Source organism: Piliocolobus tephrosceles, chromosome 15 (genome assembly GCF_002776525.5).
Source record: "Piliocolobus tephrosceles isolate RC106 chromosome 15, ASM277652v3, whole genome shotgun sequence".
Taxonomy (NCBI): domain Eukaryota; kingdom Metazoa; phylum Chordata; class Mammalia; order Primates; family Cercopithecidae; genus Piliocolobus; species Piliocolobus tephrosceles.
Window position 1 is genome coordinate 48,774,740 of NC_045448.1, and position 23,887 is coordinate 48,798,626.

Here is a 23,887-nt window from a genome sequence, read left to right on the forward strand (position 1 = left end):
CCTTGTAAAACTAAAATAGTAAGCTTAGCGTCTCAAACATAAAATTTTGTTAAAAAAATTAATATATATTAAGAGACATCTTCTCTCCTAATTCTAACCTTACAAGGTATTTCAGTAACCAAATTCTATGATTTGTGCATATGATAGGATATTGGGAAATACTGGGAATCAGATAATTATGGCTTAAACTAACCATTATGAACTAATAGTTTTATTTTAGATCCTTACATGTTATAGTTCAGTATAAAGATTTTTTGAAAATCAACTCTAGAAGTTTAATATTAAAGTTGAATGTAACTTTGATTTGGCTTATGTTTAAAAAGAATCTGTTCAAGAACCATTGCACAAGTATTTACTATTTGAAAGAGTTATGAATTTTATCTTGCTTCATTTTTTCCACGATTATATTTTTTAAAACACTGGATGAATTCTTTCTTAAGCTAAGATTTCTACTTTTGGAATGTTCTGTCCCATATGCTTTCAGCCCTGCTTCATGAGTTACTAATATTTTTTGGCAATTTTGGGGGCATTGATTTAAATACCACTGTAATTGACAAGAGGACCTGTTGTTTAGCAGTAAATGGGCTTAGAATGGAATGAAGCTGTCTGCTGTAAATAAAGTAGAAGAGAAGTTGCAAGGGAGAGGAAATGAATATGATTATGATTCCTATGCTGCCTTTTCTGGCTTTGTCTAAAAACCTTTTTTTTTTTTTTTTTGCTTGATTACCTCCACATTTTAAAATGAATAGCTAAGATACTACATTTTTAAAAAACCTTATAATTAAGTTTTCCCAAGTAACTATTTAAAATCAAAAATGGTAAAATGCATTTTATGAATGTTAAGCATTTACTTTTAAGTTTGAGCCTCTAGATTGTAAATCTGTTTGGCTTTTGAAAAACTGTATATACTGGAAAAGATTTTCTAGATTCTCTTGCTAGTGTAAGTGTTAATAATACCAGTTCCTCTTTAATTCATTTTCTTTAGGAATTTAGTCTGTGAAAATTTTTTCCTGTAAATATTTTAATGATTTTTAACATTTAGAATATTTAAAAATGTGGCCGGGCACGGTGATTCACACCTGTAATCCCAGCACTTTGGGAAGCTGAGGCGGGCGGATCACCCGAGGTCAGGAGTTCGAGACCAACCTGGCCAACACAGTGAAACCCCATCTCAACTGAAAGTACAAAAATTAGCCGGACGTGTTGGTGGGCACCTGTAATCCCAGCAGCCCAGGAGGCTGAGGCATGAGAATGGCTTGAACCTGGGAGGCAGAGGTTACAGTGAGCCGAGATTGTGCCCCTGTACTCCAGCCTGGCAACAGAGCGAGACTCCGTCTCAAAAAAAAAAAAAAGAAAAAGAAAATTAAAAATATTCTAATGTTTTGTGCTGCTCTCAGGATGGAAAGATAATGGACATGTGCCTTTTTATCTGTTACTCCATTTAATTCTCTCTTATTCCATTGGTATTTGCAGCAAACAGTGTATGTATCATGATGTAAAAAAATGGAGCCATACAGATGAAATCAAATTCCTTTTTCTGCAGTTTCTCTCTTTGGATATAGTTATTTGAGAATTTAGTTGGCTGCTAATAGCTAATTGAAAATTGTTTGGGATGCTCACTTCTTGAAAATCTGCCTATTCCTAGTTTAGAAGAAGAATGTGAATCCTCTCTTTGCACATCTGCGTTAAGAGCCAGGAATCTAGAGCTGTCCCAGGACATGAAAAAAATGACAGCTGTGTTTGAGAAGCTGCAGACTTACATAGCTCTTCTTGCCTTGCCAAGTAAGTATGTTTGTTGCTTAAGGGTCAACTTCAAGGACTTAAGAGTACAAGAAGCTGGAAAAGGGAGGTGGTTTGGCTAAGTAGAGTGAGAGGAGCATAGGATCTGGTGTCAGGAAAACTTGAATTCAAATACATTTTATGACCTTAGGCAAAACTCTTGAGCTCTCTGGACTTCTGGTTTTCCATTTATATGATGGATTTAAATGTTGTGATTATTGAGTTAAATTAAGAATGTACGGCGGGGCCAGGTGACTCACACCTGTTATCCCAACACGTTGGGAAGCTAAGGTGGGAGGATTGCTTGAGGTCAGGAGTTCAAGACCAGCCTGGGCAACACAGGGAGACCCCCATCTCTACAAAAAATTTAAAAATTATCCAGGTGAGGTGTGGTAGCACTTCCCTGTAGTCCCAGCTACTCTGGAGGCTGAGGTGGGAGGATCACTTGAGCTAAGGAGATCAAGGCTACAGTGAGCTATGATCGCACCACTGCACTACAGCCTGGGCAACAAAGCAACACTGTTTCTGAAAGTGGGTAAAATGTCAGACATTGAACATGCATTAAATATTAATTCCCTTCCCTTCCTTCCTCTTTTTTGTGTGGAAAGGAAAAAATCATAAGAATTTTTAGCAGCTTTCCAACAAGTAGCATAGGGGAGCTTTAGTAGTAAAAATGCCATTTGTTCCCGTTTGGCCTAACTTGAAAAAAAAGTATTTTCAGGGCTGGTCGCGGTGGCTCACGCCTGTAATCCCAGCACTTTGGGAGGCTGAGGTGGGCAGATCACCTGAGGTTAGAAGTTCGAGACCAGCCTGACCAACATGGAGAAACCTTGTCTCTACTAAAAATACAAAATTAGCTGGGCGTGGTGGTGCATGCCTATAATCCCAGCTACTCGGGAGGCTGAGGCAGGAGAATCGCTTGAACCCGGGAGGCAGAGGTTGCAGTGAGGTGAGGTTGTGCCATTGCATTCCAGCCTGGGCAGCAATAGCGAAACTCCGTCTCCAAAAAAAAAAAAAAAAAAAAAAGAAGTATTTTCGGGTAACTGATTGGAGCTCAGTTTAAATGACATTTTTAAGAATGCCATAATTTTTCTGGTACTATGATTTTTGGTTTAACAGCATTATTGTGATGTAATTTATATACCATACAATTTGTTAATTTAAAGTTTACAATTCAGTGGTTTTTAGTATATTCACAGGAATGTGCGTTGTCACTACAGTAAATTTTGGAACATTTTTATCACCCAAAGAAGAAACCCTGTGTATTTTAGCTATCACCCTCCTATTCCCCTGTTCCACCTCTCCCTAGCCCGAAAGCCCTAGTCATTTACATTCTGTCTATATATTTGCCAATTCTACCCATTTCATGTAAATGGAATAATATAGTATGTAGTCTTTTCTGACTTCTTTCACTTAGCATCATGCTTTTTAAGATTCATGGAAGTAGTAGCATGTATCAGTACTCAATTCCTTTTTATTGCAGAATAATATTACATTTTATGGATGTATCATATTTTACTTACCCATTTGTCATGTAGTGGACATTTGGGTTGTTTCTACCTTTTGGCAATTACAAATAATAATGCTATTGACATTCATGTACAAGTTTCTTTGTGGACATCTCTTTTCATTTCTTTGGGGTGTATAACTAGGAGTGGAATTCCTGGGTCATGTGACAACTCTGCTTAACTGTTTGAGGAGCTGCTGGAGTGTTTTCCAAAGTATTGTACCATTTTACATTCCTACCAGCAGTGTTTCAGGGTTCTAATTTCTCCACATCCTCTTCAGTGCTTGCTGTTACTTGGTTTTTTGATTTTAGCCATTCTGGTGGGTACTAAGTGGTATCTCGTTGTGGTTTTCACTTGCATTTCCCTGATTGCGAGTGATGTTGACTATGTTTTAATATACTTATTGGCCATTTGTATATCTTCTTTGGAGAAATGTTTGTTGAGGTCTTTTCTCCATTTTTCAGTTAGGTTGTCTGTTTACTATTGAGTTGTAAGAGTTCTTTATGTATTATACATACAAGTCCCTTACTGGATATTTGATTTACAATATTTTCTTCCATTTTATAGGTTGTCTTTTAACTTTCTTGATAGTGTCCTTTGAGGAACAAAAGTGTTCAATGTTGATGAAGTCCAATTCTCCATTTTTGTTGTTGTTGTTGTTGCTGATGCTTTTGATGTCATATCTAAGAATCCACTGTCAAATCTGAGGTTATGAAGACTTACCCTATGTTTTCTTCTAAGAGTTTTATAGTTTTAACTCTTACACTTCAGTTTATGATTAATTTTGAGTTATTTATTTATTTGTTTATTTATTTTTAGACAGAGTCTTACTGTGTCACCCAAGCTGGAGTGCAGTGACACACTCTCAGCTCACTGCAAACTCCGCCTCCCAGATTCAAGCGGTTCTCCTGCTTCAGCCTCCTGAGTAGCTGGGACTATGGGTACGCACCACTGCACCTGGCTAATTTTTGCATTTTTAGTAGAGATGGGGGGGGTCTCACCATGTTGGCCAGGCTGGTCTCGAACTCCTAGCCTCAGGTGATCTGCCTGCCTCAGCCTCCCAAAGTGCTAGGATTATAGGCGTGAGCCACCACACCAAGCCTCATTTCGAGTTAATTTTTGTATATGATGCCTGTGGCTATGCAGTTGTCCCAGCACCATTTGTTGAAAAACCTGTTCTTTCCTTATTGAATGGTCTGGGTACCCTTGTGGAGAATCAGTTGACTGTAGATTTATAGATTTATTTCTGGATTCTCAGGTCTATTTCATTGATCTGTCCTACACCAGTACCATAATATCTTGATTATTGTTGCTTTATACCAAATTTTGAGATCAGGAAGTGTGAGTCCTCCTACTTTGTTATTTTTTTCCAAGATTGTTTTGGTTATTTGAGGTCCCTTGCAATCCCGTTTGAATTTTAGAATCAGCTTGTGTCGATTTCTACAAAGAAGTCAGTTGGGATTCTGATAGGGATTTACATTGAACTTGTACATCATTTTGGAGACGGTTGTGGGCTGAATTGTGTCCCCCAAAATAATATGTGAAGTTCTAACTATCAGTACCCGTATGTGTGATCTCCTGTGGAAATAGGATCTCTGCAGATGTCATCAAATTAAGATGAGGTCATACTGGATTAAAGAGAGTCCTAAATCCAATGAATGGGATCCTTATAAGGAAAGAGAGATTTGGAGACAGAGACACAAAGAATTTGGGATTTGGAGACAGAGACATGAGGGGGAAGGCCATATGAAGACAGATGCAGGGATTGGAATTATGCTACCACAGCCAAGTAACACCGAGGGCCAACAGAAGCTGGAAGAGGCAAGAAAGAATTCTCCCTTAGCGCCTTTGGGGAGAGTGTGACCCTTGCCAACACCTTGATTTTGGACTTCTGGCCTCTAGAACTGTGAGAGAACAAATTTCTGTTGTTTTAAGCCAACTTGTTTGTGGTACTTCATCAGAGCAGCCCTAGGAAATTAATACAGGGAGTATTGTCATCTAAGCTTAGTCGTCTGATTCATGAACACGGTATGTTTTCCCATTTATGTAGCTCTTTAATTTCTTTAAACACATCTTCTAGTTTTTAGCATATAAGTTTTGTGCCATGATGCTGCTTCTCAGAGGATTCAGCCTTGGGCATGCACACAGTCACCCTGGGATGACGATGGTGGCCGGGCTCTCCTTCACTGTCTCCTTCCTTGATCACACCCAGGTTTAAGCTCCGCTGATTGCTGATTGATTGCTCTCATTTTCAATATGCTGTGGGGCATCAATTGTCTATTCAGGGAATCAATTCAGTTTGGGCTCTTTTATAGGTATACTTATAGACCTAGCGTACGCCTAGCAGGGATAGTTTTTTGAGATCAGTGTTTGAGCTTCATTCTGACCCCAGGAGGGCTCTTGTTAGCTATTTCTGTTTCTGGTTCTCTCTGGTAAACCAGCCAGCCCACAGTTTAACTTATATCTCTAATACATCTACCAATTTCTTCTTCATTGCTTTCACCACAGCTGTAATTTTTTAGAGTACACCCTTAGGCTTGAACGTCTCCACACTCTATTACAAATTGAGTCAGTTCCTTAAGAAGAGATTCAGAGCTGTTGTTCTAAGGCTTGCTTATCTCCTGGGCTAAATCTCTGGGGGCTGGGGACAGTGGTCATACTTTTCTCTAAGTGGCACCCCCTTGTTAGAAACTGAGCACTTAGTGGAGGGGGTAGGCAGCAGCCCCTGGTCTCCTTGGTCTGCCTCTTTCATGGTGGAACTCCTGTTGATGAGCTGGGGCAAGGGTGATCAGGGCCCCACTTTTCTTGTCAGCACCATGCCCAAGGTAGAGCCTCCATCCTAGGAGTAGGGGCTGGGTGAAAGAAGGGGAACGTTCCCGCCTCTGTCCACACTTGCTCAGAATTTAGCTTCAGTAACAGGTAGCTGGGAGTAAGAGGAGAAATCTAGACCTCTCTAGGAGTTGGGAGAGAGGAAGTCCTGTATTCTTGGTTGTACCTATTGGGAATGGAGTTTCTTTCTCCCTGAGCTGTGGGAGGGAGGTAGTGATTCTTGGTTTAAGTACCATAGACTCACTGTTATTGCTGAGTTGTTACAGATTTTCTTGAGTAAATCATGTGCTGTGTTGCCCTTAGAACCGTTTCTAGAGACTTTGATTGTCCTTTTTGCAAATTTTACCAGTTTTGCAGAGGGCAAGCAGGTCCACAGAGCTCCTCATGCTGACACGACAGAAGCAGAACTCTGTGATATTTGGGTAAGAGTGTTTTAGCGATGTTCGACAAATAATGTGTAGGGAATGAAAAATGTCTTATGTAATAACAAGGTAAAAATTCACAAAGACTTTCGTTTTGCAAAGAATTATGACAGACTTAATCCTGCCTAACAACTGAATTTTGTTTCTCAACCATTAAGAAATATTTGTGGACGTAGGAGATGCAAATCATTTAGATGTGTTTATGTGTATCACCATTATGTCTGAATGTATCTGCCAAGATTTTAAGAGCCATTATTTCTAGCATATTACAAGCAGTCTTCATTCTCTGTCTTCTCTAAAGTAGAGGGGTACAGTGGGCAGTCCATTTTTCAGGAAAATGCTTAGATTTGTGATTTTGATTTCCTAGGTACAGAGCCAGATGGACTCCTTCGGACAAACTACAGTTCTGTGTTAACAAATGTTGGTGCTGCTCTGCATGGATTTCATGACATTATGAAAGGTAGGCCTTGAAAAAGAACGTAAGCTTAAAACCTTTGCCCAACTTCCTTCGATCTGCCTGAATAAGATTTAAACAAACACTGCCAGGGGTAATAGACCCCAGATAAAGGCTTAGTAGCATTTGGCTTATGTTGAGTGCACAGCTCACTGCCTTCTGCTTTTCCCTTCTGCTTTATTTCTGGAGGCAAACGAAGTGCTGAAGAGAAATCCTTGTGTACAGTACTTTAGCCAGAAATACATTACACTGACTTTAGGCAGGTGTGTGAATTGTACGAAACCAGACATGCTATTCAGAGGCCTTTTGCAAAATACATTGCACTTCTTAGAGCCCAAGCACAAAGGAATTGAGGAAACCAAGGCTCAAGTCCCCAGAAGGAATACACTAACTTTCCACCATCCTGTGCATTTTAATGTTTTAAATGCCTTTTAAAGTCCTGTCTTATTGGGCATAGCCATAAGAAATGAAAGTCTGGATTTACATTTTGGTCAGTTTTCAATTGCTTCTGTGCTCCTAAAAATGTAGTCTGCTGAAAGGCCAAGGGGAACCTTTTAAAGCATTTCATATGCTTCTTAGTGTGTGATTCTGAGTCCTGACTAATCTACAACTTTGCAATTGCTTGTAGGTTTTTTTCTCGTTCTTTTCCTTTTAGAGACTGTTGGGGTAGGGAAAGCAGGGGAAGGAGAAGAGGGACAGGAGCAATCATTAAGGACTATTGGAAATAGTCCAGATGCCTAGATGATTCATTGTGTTTAGTTAACAATTAGTGACCAATTACTAATTGCACAGAATTTAAAAATTATTTTTAAAAACCTAAAGCTGTGTTTCATAACATGGAAAATAGGGATATATTGGGGGACCTGATCTGTGGCACTGGGATTCATTCTTAGTCTCAGCAGTATTACCAAGCACTTGAGGCCATTGAAACCTCAAGTACCTCTGTAGCTACAAGTTTTTTAGTTTTGTTTTAAAATGTTTCCTCTGCTGGCTGGGTGCAATAGCTGACGCTTATAATCCCAGCATTTTGGGAGGCTGAGTGGGAAGATTGCTTGAGCCCAAGAATTTGAGACTAGCCTGGGCAACATAGGGAGACCCTGTCTCTACAAAATGAAACAATAAAGTGAAAAAAAAATAAATTTTCCTATGCTAATACAGGTTGAGCATTCTTAATATGATAATCTGAAATCCAAAATGCCTCAAAATCTGAAACTTTTCAAGTGCCATCATGACACCACAAGTGGAAAATTCCACACTTGCCCTCACATGACATGATAAAGTTGTAGTCAAAACTTAGTTTCATGCACAAAATTATTAAAAATATCGTACAAAATTACCTTCAGGCTATATGTATAAGGTATATATGGAACATAAATGAATTTCTTATTTAAACTTGGATCCTATCCCCAAGATACCTTCTTATGTATACGCAAATATTCCAAAATCTGAAGAAGTCTGAAGTCCAAAACACTGCTGGTCCTAAGCTTTTTGGATAAGGGATTCTTAATTTATTGGATGATAGCGTGGTCTCAGTGTAAACAGAGGGATTTATAAAAATATGTATCCAACATGGAATTAAAACAGAAGTGACTTAATTATTTAACAAGTGGCATTTTGTTTTGTAAAAGAGGAGTATATGTGGTCACTTCCAAATGTTGAAGGAGCTGAGAAACCAAAGAATGAGGCAGACAAATCCACTTTGTGGGTATAGGGTGATTTATTGGGGTAGTTTATAGACAGAAGAATGGTGTTGGGGCAGTCATAAGACAGGAAGGTCTTTGTACTGCAACCTCCCAGGCACAGGGCTTATATCTTGAGGGAAAAGTACATGTGCTCTGGAAGGAATGTGTAAGTGGGTATAGCATCACAGCCTATGATTTTTTGTAACAGTATCAAGGGTTGTTTTGGAGGAAACTTATAGTGAATACATGTTTTTTTATAAAGAGTAATATATCAACTAGACATTTTGGAGGTATTCCCAGACTCAGGGTTAGCCAGAAGTTATATAGCAGATTAGCATTTAAAAGAAAGACACTGTTTTTTTTTTTTTTTTTTTTTTTTTTTTAATGATTTCGACTTTATTCTAAAGTGACTATAGTATAGTCTGTAGTTGTAGTTATGAAAATATATAGACCAATGTTTCCCAAAGTTTAGTATATATACACATCATCAGATGACTTTTTTTTTTCCCCAACTTTTATCTTAAGTTCAGGGGTAAATGTGCAGGATGTGCAGGTTTGTTACATAGTTAAATGTGTGCCATAGTGATTAGCTGCACAGATCATCCTATCCCCTAGACAGTAAGCCCAACATCCATTTGTCATTATTCCTGATGCTCTCCCTCCTCCCATCCCCCACCCTCCATCAGGTTCCTGTGTGTCTTGTTCCCTGGCATGTGTCCATGTGTTCTCATCATTCAGCTTCCGTTGACAAGTGAGAACACGCAGTATTTGATTTTCTGTTTCTGTGTTAGTTTGCTAAGGATAATGGCTTCTAGCTCCATCCGTGTACCTGCAAAGGACATAATCTCATTCCTTTTTATGGCTGCATAGTATTCCATGGTGTATATGTATTACATTTGCTATAAAATAAAGATACTTTTTTTTTTGAGATGGGTCTTGCTCTGTCACCCAGGCTGGAGTGCAGTGCTGTGATCTTGGCTCACTGCAATCTTTGCCTGTTAGGTTCAAGCGATTCTCCTGCCTCAGCCTCCTGAGTAGCTGGGACTACAGGTGTGCGTCACCATGCCGACTCATTTTTTTGTATTTTTAATAGAGACAGGATTTCACCATGTTGGCCAGGCTGGTTTCAAACTCCTGACCTCAAGTGATCCGTCTGCCTCAGTCTCTCAAAGTTTTGGGATTATAGGCGTGAGCCACTGCACCTGGCCCAATGTCAAAATCCGAAAATTCACAGGAAACCGTTAAAGGGGCCTGAATAGCCAAAGCAAACAGCTCAAACAATAAAGCTGCAGGCATCACATTAACTGACTTGTACTGCTTTATAAAGTCATTTAGCAAAGTAGTGCACATAGTATTTTACCCTTCTCTACCCTCTTCCTTGTAATGTACAATGAGAAACAGAACAGAGTACACATTGTTCCAACCCAAAGTGCTGGGATTATGGGCGTGAGGTACCGCACTGGCCAAGAGTGTCTTTATTTTAAATGCTAATCAACCATGTAACTTCTGACTAACCCTGAGTCTGGGAATGCCTCCAAAATGTCAATTTAATATATTACTCTTTCTTATTTTTTATTTTTAAAATTTCTTTTTTTTTTTTTTTATAGAGGTGGGGTCCTTCTGTGTTTTCCAGGCTGGTCTCAAACTCCTGGACTCAAGTGATCCTTCTGCTTCAGTCTCCCAAAGTGCTGGGATTACAGGCATGAACTACCGTGCCCAGCCTAATGTATTACTCTTTATATAGGAATACCTATTCACTGTAAGGTTCCTTCAAAACAAACTTTGACGCTATTACAAATCACAGGCTGTGATTCCTGTAGCCACCCACACATTCCTTCCAGAACACGCATACTTTTTCCCCAAGATATAAGCCCTGCGTTTGGGGGTTTGCCATGCAGCGATCTGTTTTGCAACCACCAAAGACCATGCTTCTGTCTGTAAGTTCCTCCTAGTAAATCTTCCTATACCAATAAACTGGATTTGCCTGCCTCCTTCTTTGATTTCTCGGCTCCTTCAGCATTTGGGGGTTGTGCTGCAAACACAGCCCTTTCAAGGAACATATTCTAAGTGATAATTGTTTGATCTTTAGTCTCAGAGGTCTAAAGTTGGTAGACTCATGGGAAACATAAAAGGAAAAATAAATCTATGGTCTAAGCCACATGATTCTTTTGTACATTTTGGAGTTAAAATTTAATGTCAAGGAACACTCTAAATAATTAAAAATAAACTTTTTTTTTTTTTTTTTTTTTAAGACAGAGTCTTGCTGTTGCCTAGGCTGGACTATAGTGGCATGATCTTGGCTCACTGCAACCTCCTACTCCTGGGTTCAAGCAATTTTTGTGGCTCTGGCACCCGAGTAGCTGGGATTACAGGCACATGCCACTACACCCAGCAATTTTTGCATTTTTACTAGAGATGGGGTTTTGCCATGTTGGCCAGGCTGGTCTTGAACTCCTGACCTCCAGTGATCTGCCCACCTCGGCCTCCCAAAGTGCTGGATTACAGGCGTGAGCCACTGCATCCTGCCAAGAGTAAACCTTTTGATTGTGAGAATGACTATAATCAAGCTACAATAGCATTATTCTTAGTATTGTCCCTTTTTCATGAGTACCTCAATTGCTTACCAGCCAAATTGTATTATTATAACATTGTATACTTCCAGTAAAATATTGAGTAAAACTGATGTGTAGAAAAAAAATGTTTGTTAGGGATGAGCAAATTCTATGCAAAAAGCATTCAGTACTTATAGACTGTTGGTGGGATGTCAATTAGTTCAACCCCTATGGAAAGCAGTATGGAGATTTCTCTCATTTTTAGAGTTCTAAAAATAGAATTACCATTCGACCCAGCAATCCCACTACTGGGTATTAACAATCCCACTATTATGTTCACCATTTGGCTGATGGGCTCAATAGAAGTCCAAACCCCAGTATTACACAATATGCCCGCATAACAAACCTGCACATATACTCCCTGCCTCTAAAATAAAATATAGAAAACATAACAAAAAACATTCAGCATCCTAATTGAATTTTTATATACTTGGACATCTTATGACTATATTGAGGATAATAATTTCTTTTCAAAAATATATTGAATGTAATAGTAATGTGCCAATTGGTTGGCTCCTTTTCTGTGACAGCTGTACCATAGTAATGTAATATGTTAACAACAGGAAAAACTGGCTAACGGTTGTAATGAAACTCTAAAACTATCCTAAATCAAAGGCGTATTTATACAAGTGTATATAAATATAGGAATATATTAATTATTTTTAAATTCCCTAGTTTTAAAACGTTAGTGAAAATAATCTCATTCATGGACCATAGTAATCTTGAGTTAAAATATCATGATCATTTCAGGTTAAATCTCAAATACTATTTCTTTGCAAATAGTCTTATTTCCTCCATTAATTATCTATAGTCTAAAATCAACTAAATTTCTTGATTCTGAATATTCTGTGTACAAAATGGCTATAAAAATTTTCATGTTTTGTGATTTACGTATATAAATATATATAATTGCATATATTAGCTAATATATACAATTGTATATACAATTAATATATTATTAACTAATATGTGCAATTATATATAATATAGTTAATATATATGTGTATATATGTATGCCTCTTCTATGCTTTCCTAACTACAGGCCTTTATTGTAATATCCTTGGACTGGAGACGGTTGCACAGGAAGCCAGGCACTGGAGTATCCAATCCGTATTTGGCTGTGCAGATATTTCTCATTGCTAGTTAGGGTGTGCACTAGAAAACTAGCTACGGTCCAGTAGTGATTGTGAGACATTGTGGTTGTGTTGGCTATTCCTTTCCAGCCTCTTGGGTTGTTTATATAAGTACAAGATCTTTTCTCCTTGATGCCTGTTATACTATCAAAACAGTGGTTTTTAACTGGTAAATACTGGTCAGGATCATTTACCCAATGTTAGAATTAATACTCCGATGAGGAAATCTTGGTAGCTGTAGTAAAGACAACCAAGGTGGTGTTCAGAGATCCTTACTTCTCTCTGTTCTTTCCATGTAGATTTGTGACCTAACTGATATTCAGTGCAATCCTGACACTTGAGACCATTCTTTGTCAAATTTACATTATAAATTTAGAAGAATAGATGTGAGAAATGAATGGGGTGGTTATCTGTATGTGACTTACATATAGACAATAATGAATTTTCATTTAATTGGTTTTATAGATATTTCCAAACATTATAGTCAAAAAGCTACAATAGAGCATGAACTTCCAACAGCAACACAGAAGCTGATAACAACTAATGACTGTATCCTGTCATCAGTAGTGGCGTTAACAAATGGAGCCGGAAAGGTAATTCTTTTCTGGCTTATATTGATGTTAAAACTCTTAAATATATGCTTTTTTTCTGAATGACATAGGAAAATGGATCTGTAAAAGGATTTTGGAATATAAGGGTTTAAGGTAAAATAAAGCTGTCTCCCTTTCCTCTGCTTCCTACCCAGTATTTACTCTGACGTATTATTTTAAGAAAGGGATCTCTCGCTATGTTGCCAGGCTTGACTCAAACTGCTGGACTCAGGGGAGTCTCCTGGGTGGCGGGGGACTATAGGCACATGCACTGCATGCTGCCTCCTACCTAATGTTTAAAGCAATATGACAATGACTGTTGAGCATTTGTCTTGAGTGTATAGATCACTCCCTGTTTATGTTTTAATGCAGTATTGGATGATTAGAAGATTCTAGGTAGTCTCAATATAGATCCTTGAGTATATGAAGGGTCTGCCATATACAACACTGGGAACATACAAAAAAAGAAAACAAACCCACCACAATATACGTTCCATTAATATTTTGTTTTTTTCTTCCTAGTGTTTTTGTATTTTTTTGGGGGGGGTAACACTTGTGATAATACTACCTCTGTGGTTTTGTATCTTAACAAGTACTTTAAAGTAACTGCAACGTGTGTCTTTTCGTTGAACCTTTAGTAGTAGGTCATGATCGTCTGGATCATTAAATACTTAATTTTCACTGTAAACTGACTAAAGTGCAGTTTCTTTAAGAATCCTTTGATAAGCTAGGTGCAGTGGCTAACACCTATAATCCCAGCACTTCGAGAAGCTGAGGTGGGAGTACTGCTTGAGCCCAGGAGTTCAAGAACAGCCTGGGCAACATGTCAAGACCTCATCCCTACAAAATTAAAAAATTATCCAAGCATGGTGATGTGCGTCTGTGGTCCCCGCTACTTGATTGACCCAGGAGGTTGAGGCTGCAGTGAGTCGTGTTTGAGCCACCACACTGTAGCCTAGGTGACGGAGCAAGACCCTATCTCCAAAAAAAAAAGAATGTTTTGGTCATGGTTATTCCTGTTTCAGCAGAAGTTATATTCTCAGCGTGTGCGTTCATGTGGCTGTCATCAACAACTTTAATGATTAAGATTTCTCTGAGAATGTCCTACATGTATAAAACCAAAAGGACTGTGTTCAGAACTATCTTAGCCCATTTATTTCAGCAGACTGAGCGTGATTTCCAAAGGAAATGCTTATCTCTTTGTCTGTCTTTATATACTATTCTGCTTCTGACAGGTTGACCATAATAGGAACAAATATTCTTCAAGTGATTTACAAGTCAGAAATGATCATAAATCATGTTAGACATTCCAGTGTCATCTTTTTCAAAGTTGAACTGGTCTTGTGACCACTTGCTATAGTGTGGGGTCGTGATTAAAATGTGTTATCTTTAGATTCTGTCAGCTTACAGATCTATGTGGACAGGATTCCTGAGCCAGAGGACCATCCCCACTGCCTTCTTTTTCACCTCCTTCCTCCACGGCATGCCAGATGCTTTCGGAGGATAATCCTAACTTTGATTCAGTTGAGAAAAATTCTACAAAGTGAGAATGTTGGTATTTTATGAATCTTTGTATTTGCCAACTGGTTTTTTTTTTTTTTTTTTTGAGACGGAGTCTCGCTCTGTTGCCCAGGCTGGAGTGCAGTGGCGCCATCTCAGCTCACTGCAAGCTCCACCTCCAGGGTTCACACCATTCTCACGCCTCAGCCTTCCGAGTAGCTGGGACTAAAGGCGCCCACCACCACGCCTGGCTAATTTTGTTTTTGTATTTTTAGTAGAGGCGGGGTTTCACTGTGTTAGCCAGGATGGTCTCGATCTCCTGAGAACTCTGAAATAATTAAATACTTGTATATTTCATAGTTTATTTTAGCTTTACTTTGCCTGAAACCATAAAACGTCATCTCAAGGAAAGGTATCTGATCTTCACTCTGGAATTTTAATAAATGGTTTTCAACTAAAATATTTGAACTAATGTTAGTTGGTGTCAGCTTAATACTAAATACTTAGCTGATATGATTTGATTAACCTAATTTTACAGTTCGTAATTTCTTTAAGAGCCCAGTAGAAGAGTGTAGTATATTCATATTAAAGAAAGTCTGGAAAATGTAGAAATATTAGAAAAAAGAAAATAAACCTCACAATATACTACCATGATCCAAATGCAAACACTGCGTGAATCCATGTCATTCACAAGGACTATATAGCTCAAGATTTTTGGAATCCTTACTTTATTGAATACTACCTAACATAGAATTTCATTTGATATAGTAAAATATCAGTGAAAAATATAACCTTTCAGACCATTAGTAATTAATTTTTGACCAATTTTTGCCAAAGTAGAATACTCTGTTTTACAAATTACTTTTTAAAATTTACCAAACTACAATATTCTTTAATTTATACAAGACTGTAACTTTTCTGGCTAAAGCATTTAGCCAGAATGGGAGGCTCAGGCAAGAGGATTACTTGAGTACAGGAGGTTGAGGCTGCAGTGAGGCCTCCTACCTCAGTCTCCCAAGTAGCTGGGACCACAGACGCACACCGCCATGCCTGGCTAATTTTTCAATTTTGAAGAGTTGAGGTCTTGCCATATTGCCTAGGTTGGTCTTGAACTCTGGGCTCAAGCAATACCCCCACCTCAGCCTCAAATTGTTGGGATTACACGTGTGAGCCACCGCACCTGGTTTATCAAAGGATTCTTAAAGAAACTGCACTTTGGGCTGGGCGCAGTGGCTCATGCCTGTAACCCCAGCACTTTGGGAGGCCGAGGTGGGTGGATCACGAGGTCAGGAGATCGAGACCACGGTGAAACCCCGTCTCTACTAAAAATACAAAAAAAATTAGCCGGATGCGGTGGCAGGCACCTGTAGTCCCAGCTACTCGGGAGGCTGAGGCCAGAGAATGGTGTGAACCCAGGAGGTGGAGCTTGCAGTGAGCCGAGATCACGCCACTGCACTCCAGCCTGGGGCGACAGTTGAGACTCCATCTCAAAAAAAAAAAAAAAAGAAAGAAAGAAACTGTACTTTGGGCTGGGCATGGTGGCTCACCTGAGGTCAGGAGTTTGAGACCAGCCTGGCCAACATGGTGAAACCCGATCTCTACTAAACACACAAAATTAGGCCAGGTGCAGTGGCTCACGCCTGTAACCCTAGCACTTTGGGATCCCGAGGCGGGCGGATCACCAGGTCAGGAGTTCGAGACCAGCCTGACCAACATGGTGAAAACCCCTCTCTACTAAAAATACAAAAATTAACTGGGCATGGTGGTACACGCTTGTAATCCCAGCTACTGGGGCAGCTGAGCCAGGAGAATGGCTTCAGCCCAGGAGGTGGAGGTTGCAGTGAGCATAGATTATGCCACCGCCCTCCAGCCTGGATGACAGAGCAAGACTCTGTCTCAAACAAACCGACAAAAATACAAAAATTACCTGGGTCTGGTGGCAGGCATCTGTAATCCCAGCTACTCAGGTGGCTGAGGCGGGAGAATCAGTTAAACAGACCCAGGAGACAGAGGTGGCAGTGAGCCGAGATCATGCCACTGCACTCCAGCCTGGGCAACAGAGCGAGATGCCGACTCAAAAAAAGAAAAAGAAAAAATTAAGGAAACCACACTTTGGTCAGTTTGTAGTGAAAATTAAGTATTTAATGATCCAGATGATCATGATCTACTATTAAAGGTTCAATGGAAAGACACATGTTGAAGTCGCTTTAAAGTACTTGTTAAGATACAAAACCACAGAATTAGTATTATCACAAGTATTACCAAACACAAGAGATTCAAAATCATGGCTCAGAAAGTTATAGCAATAGATCTTTGTGGCTGCTTACATAGAGTTAACAAATGTTAAATCTGTAAATGACAGTCTACTGAATTTTCAGTCTTTCTTTTCTGTATTTGTAATTTATAAATTGAGATTTATAGAATTAAATTTAAATGGAGGTTACATATTCAAGATACTATGCTATATCTTCTGTTAGAATATGAAATGTTCGAAGTTAAAATACAAATGGAATCTAGAAATCCAAACATGGATATTTTAAGAACAGCGGCAGAAGTCAATGAGGTAAAGAGCTCATGAAAGTCACCTACAGAATAAATGAGTATCACTCTTGGTTTTCAGGAAGAATAGAAATTGTCAGAAAAGGACATGTCAGAAATTTGTTCTATTTATACTGGTGTCCTCTTTTTATTATAATTCATTGCCTAGGTATTCTCAAGTGTGGGCTTTGGGGCAGGTGTTGGAATTTCATTTCCATTTCCGTTCTCAACATCTTTAAACTTTGCTGCAAAAACTATTAGATATATATTTTAGATATATTTGAAAATAGACAAAATCTATTTTCTTGTCACACTATGTTTAGATTGCATCCTTCTTCAGCAACAATTTGGACTACTTCATTGCTTCACTGAGCTATGGACCTAAGGCAGCGAGTGGATTCATTAGTCCTCTTTCAGCTGAATGCATGCTCCAGTATAAGAAAAAAGCTGCTGCCTATATGAAGTCTTTGAGAAAGGTTTGTTAGCTGCTGTTAATGTTTAAATCACAGGAAACATCAGGAATCATTCTATAGAATGGCAAGAGGTTTTCTGCAGTTTATATTGCTGACATTTTATATGATATTGGGGTGCAGGTTGTTGGTGGGTGTTGGGGGAGGACTGTGGGGAAGAGGAGGTGACAGGACCCAGACTTTACCTGATAAGCAGCATTGCCTATATTCATAGGCCATGTTAGACTCATGTCCCAAGTGCCTGATAGAGTGCCTGGGGTGAGGTAGCCAGGCAAACAGTAAATATTGAACTTCAGAAACTCTTAAACTTGTGGAAACAGAAAAAAGAGAAATATGTGTGTGACTTTTTTTCTGAATAAGAATATGTGGTTGTTGCAAAAAAAAAAAAAGAGAGAAGATACTACAGTACATTAAGAAGAAAATTGTGGTCACCTGTAATCCTACCACCCAACTGTAGCTACACTTGACTTTGTTAGAAAACAATATATTTATATCCAAAAAATGTTAGTATATGTTGTGAGTGCATGTGCACACACATACTATAAAAAGCAGAATGTATTTAGGTGCGTGGACTGTTTTAGAATTTTTTTTCTCTTAATGCATTGAGGATATATTTATATATATCTCAAAAATTGTATCTATAAAATACATGACTCAAGGGACATCATTAAAAAAGAATGAAAGAAATAGGAATAATAAAATATAAAATATAATATAAATTACTATTTATTTTTTATTTTTTTAGCTGCTCCTTGCGGAGCAGGGCTAACTTATAGACAGTGCACCCAGAGCTGCCAGCTGTCATCATTATTTATAGTGTTTCCTTCTGTAAATGTATAATTTAATTAATTCATTGCTGGTAAATATTTAAGTTGTTGCCTGTTTTTCACTGTTACAGTGGAGTGCTACAGTGGATATTCTTGCACATGCAATTTGTGCATTTTACTTTTTTCTCTTCATTTCTTTAAACATTTTAACTATGCAGTGCATAAACACGTTCTTGTATTAAATTCGATCATTACAGGTAAATTATAATCCCTAATTCCAGTTCCTCTCTAGAGGTAACCATAGTTATCCGTTTGATGTGTAACCTTTCAGGCTCTTTGAGCATTTATAAGCATGCAATCTATAAACAATACACAGGATTTTTCTTCCTTCCTTCCTTCACTTTTCTTTTGTTCTTTTCTCCTTTTTTCTTTTCTTGTCTTTTTTCCTTACCAAATGCATGTTTCATTGTGCAATTTGCTTTTTTTCTTTAAAACAGTGATTTAGAGACTGTCTCTAGCATTACATGTGGTACTCACTATATTCCTTTTAGATACGGCATAGAATTCTATAATATGGATGTTCCATAGTTTGTTTAGGTTTCCCTTAATTGGTAGGCGTTTAGGTTAATTCCACTTTTTTGCCATTACAATAATACTGCAATGGATAGCCTTGTAAATGGTTCCTTGGGCACATGGGTGGAATATGAGAAGTAGAATGTTGTAGGCCATGTGGCTTGTACATTGTAAGTTTTAATAGTAGTTGCCAGTTGTCCTTCAAAATGGGTACTCTGAAGGATACTTCCCACAGTATAAAAGCTACCTATGTCCCTATGTGAATTGCTGGTTCAAAGTCTGTGAATGTTTCAAATTTTGCCATGTTTTTCCAGACTATACTTCAGGGAGGTTACCTATTTATAGTTTGCCAGTAGTAGAAATATGAATTTAACCCATGCATTTAATATTTGTCCATCTCAGAAGTTTCTTGCTGTTGTTTTGATTTATATATCTTCACTTGTTAATGAGATGGAACATCCTTTCATGGTTATCACTTGTGTTTATTGTATAAATTCTCTATTCAGGTCATTTACCTATTTTTAAATAAATGTTTCTAATTAGGATTGAAAGAGCTCTCTATATTAAGAATATTAATTTTGTGTGTATGTGGGAAATATTTTTCCCTAGTTTGTTGTAGTAGTTTTTCAAAATAGAAGTTTTTATTTTTGTATCATCAAATAGGTCTTTTTCTTCATGGTGATCATTCTTAGCCAGGGTTACTTTCCAAGGTAGAAATAGTCACCTCTATTTTCTTCCAGCATTTTTGCAGTCTAAATTTTTACATTTGAACAGGCAGCCTGTAGTAGCTGGAAAAAAATACATAAATAAATAAATTTTTAGATTTGGATCTTTAATTCAACTAGAATTTATTCTGATACAAGATGTCAAAGAAGGATGTACATTACTTTTTTCAATAATTAGTTGGTTGTTTTTGTATCATTTATTTAGTCCATCTTTTCTTCAGTCAGAAATGCAATATTTGCCACATAATAAATTTTTATGTATGCTTTTGTTTGTTTCTGGATTTTCTATTCTGTTCTTCATCTGTCTATTTTGGTGCAAGTCCATATGGTTTTAGTTAGTGTAGCTTATACTGATGCCCCGTGACTTATGATGGAATTACGTCCTGATAAGCCCATTGTATGTTGAAAATATTGCAGCTGGGTGCAGTGTCTCATGCCTGTAATCCCAACACTTTGGGATGCCAAGGTGGGAGGATCACTTGAGCCCAGGAGTTCGAGATCAGCCTGGGTGACATAGGGAGACCTCGTCTCTACAAAAAAAAAAAAAAAAAAAAATTAGCCTGGCATGCTTGGGAAGCTGAGCTGAGGCAGGAGGAGCCCTTGAATCTGGGAGGTCAAGGCTGCAGTGAGTCGTGATCACAGCACTGCACTCCAGCCCAGGTTGACAAAGTGAGACCTTGTCTCAAAAAAAAAAAAAAAGTCAAAAATGCATATAATGTACCTAATCTACCAACCTAGCCTGCCTTAAATGTGCTCAAAACATTTACATTAGCCTACACTTGGGCAAGTCATCTAACATAAAGCCTATTTAATTTAATTAATTTATTGATTTATTTTTGAATCAGAGTCTTGCTCTGTCACCCAGGCCGGAGTGCAATGGTGCAATCTTGGCTCACCACAACCTCTGCCCCCTGGATTCAAGTGATTCTCCTGCCTTAGCCTCCCACAGGCTCCTGCCACCACGCCTGGCTAATGTTTTTTTGTATTTTTAGTAGAGACAGGGTTTCACCATGTTAGTCAGGCTGGTCTCAAACTCCTGACTTTAGGTAATCCACCCGCCTCGGCCTCCCAAAGTGCTGGGATTACAGGCATGAGCCACCGTGCCTGGCCTTATTTATTTATTTTTGAAATGGCGTCTCACTCACTCTGTCACCCAGGCTGGAGTGCAGTGATGCAACCTCTGCTCACTGCAGCCTCTGTCTCCAGGGTTCAAAGGATCCTCCTGCCTCAGTCTCCTGAGTAGCTTGGATTACAGGTGTGTGCCACCACACCCGGCTAATTTTTGTAGTTTTAGTAGCATCAGGGTTTCACCATTTTGGCCCAGCTGGTCTGAAACTCCTGACCTCAAGCCATCCATCACCTCAGCGTCCCAAAGTGCTAAGATTACAGGAGTGAGCCACCAATCCCGGCCAATTTTATAATAGTGTTGAATATCTCATATAACTTACCAAATACTGTACTGAAAGTGAAAAACAGAATGGTTGTATGTATGAGTATTCAAAAGTATGATTTCTACTAAATGCATTGATTTTGCACCATTGTAAAATCATCTGTCGAACCAAGGTAAGTCAGTGACCATTTATAGTTGTTATAAATTCTTTATTATTTTTCCCTTTTTTTTCTCTTTTTGAGATGGAGTCTCCCTCTGTTGCCCAGGCTGGCATGCAATCGTGCAATCTCTGCTCACTGCAACTTCCGTCTCCCGGGTTCAAGTGATTCTCCTGCCTCAGCTTCCCTAGTAGCTGGGACTATAGGCGTGTGCCACCACACCTGGCTAATTTTTATATTTTTAGTAGAGACAGGGTTTCACCATATTGGCTAGGCTGGTCTTGAGTTCCTGACCTCGTGATCTACTCGCCTCGGCCTCCCAAAGTGCTGGGATTACAGGCGTGAGCCACCGTACCTGGCCTATTATTTTTCTTTTAAAAATTATCTTTCTTTTCACATGTACTAAAGAAAATAGTCTACTTTGACATACATCTGAACGTATTGTCACACCTCGTTTAGCATTCTTTGTGTATGTTGGATGCAGGGGAGGGGTGATACAATATTTTTTCTTTAATTCTTATGATGCTTTTTTCATAGCCCCTCTTGGAGTCTGTGCCTTATGAGGAAGCACTGGCAAATCGCCGCATCCTTCTCAGCTCTACTGAAAGTCGAGAAGGCCTTGCACAGCAAGTATGGCACTGGGAAAATCATGGAAATTGTTAAAGAACAGAAATGTTAAATCCCCCAAAGAAAGTTTTTAAGATGTATAGAATGATTCAAAAGTCTGCATTAAAAAAATGTGAAATAAATTGTTTAATACATACTAAAAAGCAAATGGACATAATTTGTTGAAAAACATGTTGACACTCTAAGTCATCTTGATTCAATTGGTGTTATAATTGGAACTAAAGTACTATCAACATACTTTGGCCATGATGATTAATTCTTTCTTTTAGGTACTTGATTTAAATGTCTGAAATACTAAAGTACAAGAGGGGCAAGAGCTAGTGACGCTGAGTTATTTTCATTTCTTAAAGGAGCAGGAATGAAAAATTTGCAGTATTTAGTAGTCAGTTGAATTTGGGGAGTGGGTGGGAGTGGGAGGCACCGTCTTTTTCAGAAAAAAAGGAAAAAAAAAATATGTATATATTTGTCCATGGTTGCTGGCTCATAACTGCCATAGTCCTTGTTGCAGTAAATGGAATCTCTCTTTCTGATCTTCTCTTGCCCTCTTTTAACTTGCCTAAGGCAGGACTCTAATCTGACTATATGGCATTATACGGCATAAGACCCTCATTCTAGAGGAGGTCTTGCCCCATACCCTAGAGGAAGAAATGCTGCTGCACAGAGAAGAATCTAAACAGACAGGGCTTATTGGGTTTTGTGGGGTTTTTTTTTGAGATGGAGTCTCGCTGTGTCTCCCAGGCTGGAGTGCAGTGTCGTGATCTCAGCTCGCTGCAACCTCTGCCTCCTGGGTTCAAACAATTGTCCTGCCTCAGCCTCCAGAGTAGCTGGGATTACAGGTGCATACGACCATGCCTGGCTAATTTTTGCTCTATTTTTAGTATAGCCAGGGTTTCGCCACATTGGCCAGGCTGGTCGTGAACTCCTGACCTCAGGTGATCCCCCTGCCTTGGCTTCCCAAAGTGCTGGGATTACAGTCATGAGCCACTGTGCCCAGCGGGGCTTGTTGGATTTAGATCCAGTCACATTGCTTCGTGGTTGTCAATTATGCCTATCCAGTGCAGTCTCCATAAAAAGCCCAGGAGGGCAGGGTTTGGGAACTTCTGAATAGCTGAACACATAGAGACTCTTGGAGGGTGGCATGCCCAGGGAGGGCATGGAAATTCTGCACATCTTCCTCTGCTTCACTCTAAATCTCTTAATCTGTATCCTCGGTAATAAGCCAGTAAACATGTTTCCCTCACTTTTGTGAGCCACTCCAGCAAATTAATCAAACTCAAAGAGGGAGTCATGGGAACCTCAGCTTAAAGCCAGTTAGTCACAAGTTCTCAAGGTCCAGACTTGCGACTGCTGTCTGCAGAGGAGGCATTTTTGAGAACTGAGCTCACAATCTGTGGGCTCTAACACTATCTCCATGTAAATAGTGGTGGAATTAAATGGGAGGACACCAAGCTGATGTCCACAATAAAACTGACTACTTGTTTGTTGGTGGGAAATATCCCCACATATTATGGGGTCACAGAAGTCTTCTGTATTGATTGTTGAAGTGTGAGAAAAGAGAAAAAACGATTCGAGAGTTTTTCGTAGCAAAGATTTACCTTAAAAATTACTAGGACCTTAGAAGCCTTCCTCATGCCCATTTCCAGTCACTACTCTCCTCTCCCCCAAAGATAGGAGAGTAGTGACTGGATACTCTCCTGATACTGAATTTTTTTTTTACCTGATACTGAACTTTTTATTAAATGCAATTATGCTCTTTCTGATCTGGCTTTTTGCGTTCAGCACAGTGTATGGTATTAGGTTGGTGCAAAAGTAATTGCAGTTGTTGATATTACTTTTAAATAAATGGCAAAACTACAATTACTTTTGCACCAACCTGTAGTTCTAATTGTTCACTAACACGCCCATTTTTGTATTCTCTATTTTTTCTATTTTAGTTAAGTGGATGGTTGAAGTTGCTGTGCTTTGATAATTAGTGACATTGCGTACCTTTTAATTTGCTTATAGTCTTGTTCAAGTCTTTTGTTGGGTTTTTTTTTTTTCTTTGCCTTTTTCTCTATTGAGTTGTCTATATTACTGGTTTGCAAGAATTCCTTGTGTGTTCTGGTTATTGGATCTCTGTTGGATAAATGC

At 38.8% G+C, this 23,887-nt stretch overlaps 1 protein-coding gene across 2 annotated transcripts in view; it reads left to right on the forward strand.

Moving 5' to 3' along the window:
• The window catches only part of PPP1R21 (protein phosphatase 1 regulatory subunit 21), a 69,959-nt gene that overhangs the window by 31,640 nt on the left and 14,432 nt on the right, over positions 1 to 23,887 (forward strand). For both annotated transcript variants that reach the window (XM_023223833.3, XM_023223834.3), the window contains exons 12-16: positions 1,646 to 1,782; positions 6,906 to 6,998; positions 12,885 to 13,012; positions 17,371 to 17,523; positions 21,668 to 21,760. In XM_023223833.3, the coding sequence (XP_023079601.1) occupies positions 1,646 to 1,782; positions 6,906 to 6,998; positions 12,885 to 13,012; positions 17,371 to 17,523; positions 21,668 to 21,760 (604 nt within the window). The remainder of the gene's footprint in view (positions 1 to 1,645; positions 1,783 to 6,905; positions 6,999 to 12,884; positions 13,013 to 17,370; positions 17,524 to 21,667; positions 21,761 to 23,887) is intronic.